At 55.7% G+C, this 4780-nt stretch overlaps 1 protein-coding gene across 1 annotated transcript; it reads left to right on the forward strand.

Annotated features, from left to right (window-relative positions):
- Positions 1-765, forward strand: IUM83_14073 (uncharacterized protein; the record flags this gene model as incomplete). Its single annotated transcript, XM_067938794.1, has 1 exon — positions 1-765. One exon carries the CDS (start codon positions 1-3, stop codon positions 763-765), a length of 765 nt encoding a protein of 254 aa, XP_067787448.1.
- Between the last annotated feature and the right edge of the window lie 4015 nt (positions 766-4780).

Below are 4780 nucleotides of genomic sequence, written 5' to 3' on the forward strand. Positions count from 1 at the left end.
ATGCACTGGCTGCGGGACTGTAAAAAAGCGAGCGAAGGTGAGAAGGCTGAGCTACGCAAGGATCTGCGTAAGGCACGGGAGAAGAAGCGAGCGCACATCAAGCGTCTCAGTCAGACCATGCCTGTCCCCGACCGCCGCGTGACATTGAATGGGATGCTAGTGCTGCCGTGCTGCCCTGATAGTGGTTCTGATTTCACTGTAATTGGTCGTTCGCATTGGGAAGAGCTCCGTACCCTGGACCCCACCATGGTAGCCGAACAGCTCGACTCTGCTGTCGAGAACCAAACGTTTGGATCATCGTGGGTGTGCGCCAATCAACGGACAAGACTTCAAGTAATGATTCACACAGCTGCTGGCCCTGTGCAGCCAATGGGTACGGTTGACGTTTTGATCATGGACGTGGATGACGATGAATTTATCGTTGGAAATGATTTACTGACCTCTCTGGGTATTGACGTCGGGCGCCAGCTTGAGCAGCTGGCTGATCACGGTGACGATGAAACTATTGGAGATCCAATTGATCTGGAAGCTGACGAAATGCCTGTGAACATGGACGGCGCTGAGCCGAGTGGAGACGCCGACGTTTTCGCTGCTGTGGAGCGAATAATTGAGCGCGCCGTGACAAATGGATTTCCACAGGAACGTGTGGAGCAATTGCGCACCATTGCACATGCATACGACGTGTGGAGGCTCGAGCTTCGCGGTGACCCTCCCGCGGATATGCCGCCGCTCGAGATCCGACTGCAGGATGGGGCTCGCCTGTAACGGGGTTACACGCACAAGTGGCTGCAAGCCACTTGTGATTTTAACAGATAGGTTATCTGTTAAAAGTTTTGGATACTTCCTCACCTTGGTGTAAGACACACCAATGGATACATTGAAGTGGACCACCACAATGAGTGGTCCACACATACCCAAAGATCCTATTGGTAGAAAGCAGCATCTTTCTACCAATCAGAGACATGCATATCAGCGGGGCTCTGACAGCCAGCCGCTGCCAACCCTTTCATAGATGATAAACAGTTTTTAGCAGATTTTAGAGGAAGATCAATTTACAAACAATACAGTTCTCATTTTACCTAATCTAAGTCACTTGGAATCCCTTCTTATTTAACTTATATTTGTGTATTCAAATATAATTAACCTAAGTAATTACTAAGTACTTACGCTTCCTCATACACGTTGCGCAACGTGTAAGCTAAAGTAGTGAGTCAAGATAGACCCACTACACCTGGTAGCACTTTGTAGTCCGTCCAACGACCGACTGCTTGACGTTCGTACGCGGTGTACGAACGCGGAGCCGAGAACCCCATGAGCACGGAGGTGCCCATGGAGAGCTCCAATACGCCTGCAACGCATGTTGCACGCGCTGACTGCCCCCACCTGTCTGACCCAGAGTGGGAAGCCCTCCAACGACTGTCAACAGTCATTGGAGAAGCGGCGATAGCTACAATGCTGCGTACGCTATCGCCGACGGAGCAACATGGTGTTGCTCTGGGGTTCATCATGAAGGAGCAGCGTGACGCTGCTTCCTCAGTGACGGCGTCGTCGGGGACGACACCGCGTGCTCAACCATTAAAGTTGAGCGTAAGCAATTACGTGGGAAGAGAGGGCGAGCCTCTCCTCCGATGGCTTGTCGAACTCGACACAGCCATAGCGGCTCGACGCATCGTCGACCCGCTGTCGAAGGTCGCGTTCGCCGTGTCCTGCCTTGGCGGACGCGCAAGGAGTTGGGCGTATGAACGCCGACTCTCGTACGTGCTTCAGCACGTACGAAGTGTTCAAAGAGGAGCTCAAACAAGCGTTTGAGCCCCCGCAAAATGAGTTCCGGTCGAGGGCGGAATTCCTCGACCTTCAGCAGGGTAAGCATGACGTCCATGCTTACGCGCAGCGTGCACGGTACTTGGTCTCGAACATCGTGACCAACTCGATAGACGAGGCGACTAAAGTCGTCACGTTCACGAAGGGACTGAGAGATGGGCCTGTGAAGACCTATCTCTTCCGAGAGTACCCGAGTACTCTCGAAGCTGCGATTACTCTTGCCATGCAAGAAGAGTTTAGCCTGCGGCAGGCTAAACTGCATGCGAACGTGCCGAGGTCGCAACCGCGCCCGGTAGTGAGCACGGGAGGTCCGGAACCAATGGACCTCTCGAACGCAACAACTGCTGGTTACCAGCAGCAGGGAGGTAACGTGCGATGCTTCCGTTGCGGAAGGATCGGTCACTTTGCACGGGAGTGTACAGCTCCCATGCCCCCTGGAGGTGGCCGTCGTGGCGATGCTAGGCATCGCCGCGGACCAACAAAAAAACGCGAACATCCAGTAGGCGCGGGGCGCCCTACTGGTAATACAGTCGCGCGTGCCGACATCGGGCACGCGACACTGAGGACTGCAGCCCCCAGTGAGACCAGCTCTCACTGCAAGGAACAAGATGACAGGCCGAACCTAGTCATCTTGAAGGTTTACTCGAAGAGAGCAAGTGACTCTCTTCGAGCTTTGGTAGATTCAGACGCGTCGAACAACTTTGTTCGACTACGAAGCCTGCCGAGACTTGACTTCGAGGAGGTAAATGTACCTCGAAGTCTTCTGGAGGCACGACTGGCAACAGGTGCCATCGTGAAGACTGAGAAGCGCGTCGTGAACGTGCGCTTCTCGTACAAACAACGATTGTTTGTCGAACACTTTATCGTCCTGGACCTGGACGATAAGTTCGACGTGGTAATGGACATGCCGTGGCTCGCACGGCATGATGCGGTGATAGACTGGAAGAAACGCACGCTCGTGCGCTTCGGACGCGACAGCGGAACAGAGAGCGATGGCCCTGTTACCGCAGCGCACGCACCAGCAGGTGCGCGCGGCTCTCCAGTCGAGACAGCGCTTTATGCCGCTGTCCCGGAGTGCCCAAGGAGTGCGCGAGGGCGCGCACAAGTGACACCCGCGTCGGCAATGCTGCCGACGTCGGCAGAAAAAGATGTGTTGGTTCCGGGAACCAACACCCACGTTCAAGCGTGTAAGGGACAGTCCCTGACCCGAAGAGGTCAGATCGACAACGGCGCGTCGGCTCCGGGAGCCGACGCACCCTCGGTCATGAGGGGCTCCGCCGATGAATGGCGTCGAGGTGACGAAGGCGTGTCAACTCCGGGAGTTGACGCTGCAAACAGTGCGGACGGTTGCAAACGTACCGCACTGACGCAATTTGTATGCTGTCGTGCAGCCGGGCCGCACGACGAAGCGCCATGCGATCAAGCCGGGCTTGATATCGCGCGCCCGCAGACAGGGTCTGCCGGCGAAGGGACACATTACCGTGCAGCCGGGCTGCACGATGGAACATGCGGTCAAGCCGGGCTTGATACCGCGCGCCCGCGGACAGGGTCCGCCGGCGAACAACTGTCCACGGCCGGGCCTGGACCAGAAGAACAACTGTGCGGAGCCCGGCTCCGCACAACAAGAAGACGGCGCATGCGGAGAGCGCTGCGCAAGTCTCAGTCCGGGACCGAGACGCAACAAGAACAGTCTGCAGGACAAACTGAGGCGGTGACGCCGGATGTCGAGAGGCTGAGCGTCTTGACGCGCACCGATACTGGATTCCAGTATCGTGACATGGAACTCGCTAATCCTCCGACGACGGCGTCGGAGTTGACTTCGCTTCCAGCCATGAGCTGGAAGCACTTCACGCGCGACTTGTACGATGGACACATCGAGCAGGTCTGCGTTCTTTCGAACAGCGAAAGAACGGAGAGCGAGAGCGAAGAGCTGAGGCAGCTCTTCATGGGAAGTACCACTGAGAGTGAAGACACTCTCAGTGCGAAGACGAAGCGAGAGCGCTTCGAGGAACAAGGTTGGGACTCGCTGAAGTCGAGTCCCTATTACGAATTATTGAGGGAGTACAAAGACGTACTCCCGGAAGAGATTCCTGCGGAGCTTCCGCAGGATAAGGGCATTCAGCACGAGATTGATCTCGTGCCTGGCACGAAGTACTGTGTCACGCGGCAGTGGCCACTGCCGCGAGAGCAAGTAAAAGCAATCGACGACTTCTTTGAAAGTCGTCGCAAAGCAGGACGAGTGCGGGAATCGAAGTCCCCGCACAGTGCTCCGACGTTCTGTGTCAAAAAGCCACAGGGCGGATGGCGCATCGTTCATGCCTACAACAAGCTGAACGATGCGACGGTACCGGCGCAGACGCCGATACCGCGAAAAGATGTTATCATCGATTCGATGGCCGGGAGCACCGTTTACAGTGCTCTCGACTTGCGAGATGGATTTTATCATATCCTAATGCGTGAGAGCGATATCCCTCTCACGGCAGTGAGCACGCCAAGCGGCATGCTCTGGGAATGGCTAGTAATACCACAGGGGCTTAAGAACGCCCCTGCGACTTTCAACAGGTGCGTAACGCACTTGTTGCGCTCGGTGCGCGACTTCGCGCCGAGCTACTTCGATGATGTGTTCATCCACAGCCGAGCTGTGGACGGGAAGACCGACGTAGAGATGCACAGGGTGCATCTCCGGAAGCTTCTGAGCTTATGCGAAAGCATAAGCTCTACGCGAACCTGAAGAAGTGTATCTTCGGGGCGAGCGAGATACCCGTCCTCGGGTGTCTCGTAGGGAAGAATGGTGTTCGCCCTGACCCAGAAAAGGTCAGAGTGGTTAACGAATGGCCAACGCCTTCAAGTGTCAAGGAACTGAAGCAGTTCCTTGGCTTGGCCACGTACTTGTGCAAGTACGTGGAGGATTATGCGGGCAAGATCCGCCCGCTGTCACAACTTCTTAAGAAAGAAGCTG

The sequence above is a fragment of the Phytophthora cinnamomi genome, assembly GCF_018691715.1.
Source record: "Phytophthora cinnamomi strain GKB4 chromosome Unknown Contig60, whole genome shotgun sequence".
Taxonomy (NCBI): domain Eukaryota; phylum Oomycota; class Peronosporomycetes; order Peronosporales; family Peronosporaceae; genus Phytophthora; species Phytophthora cinnamomi.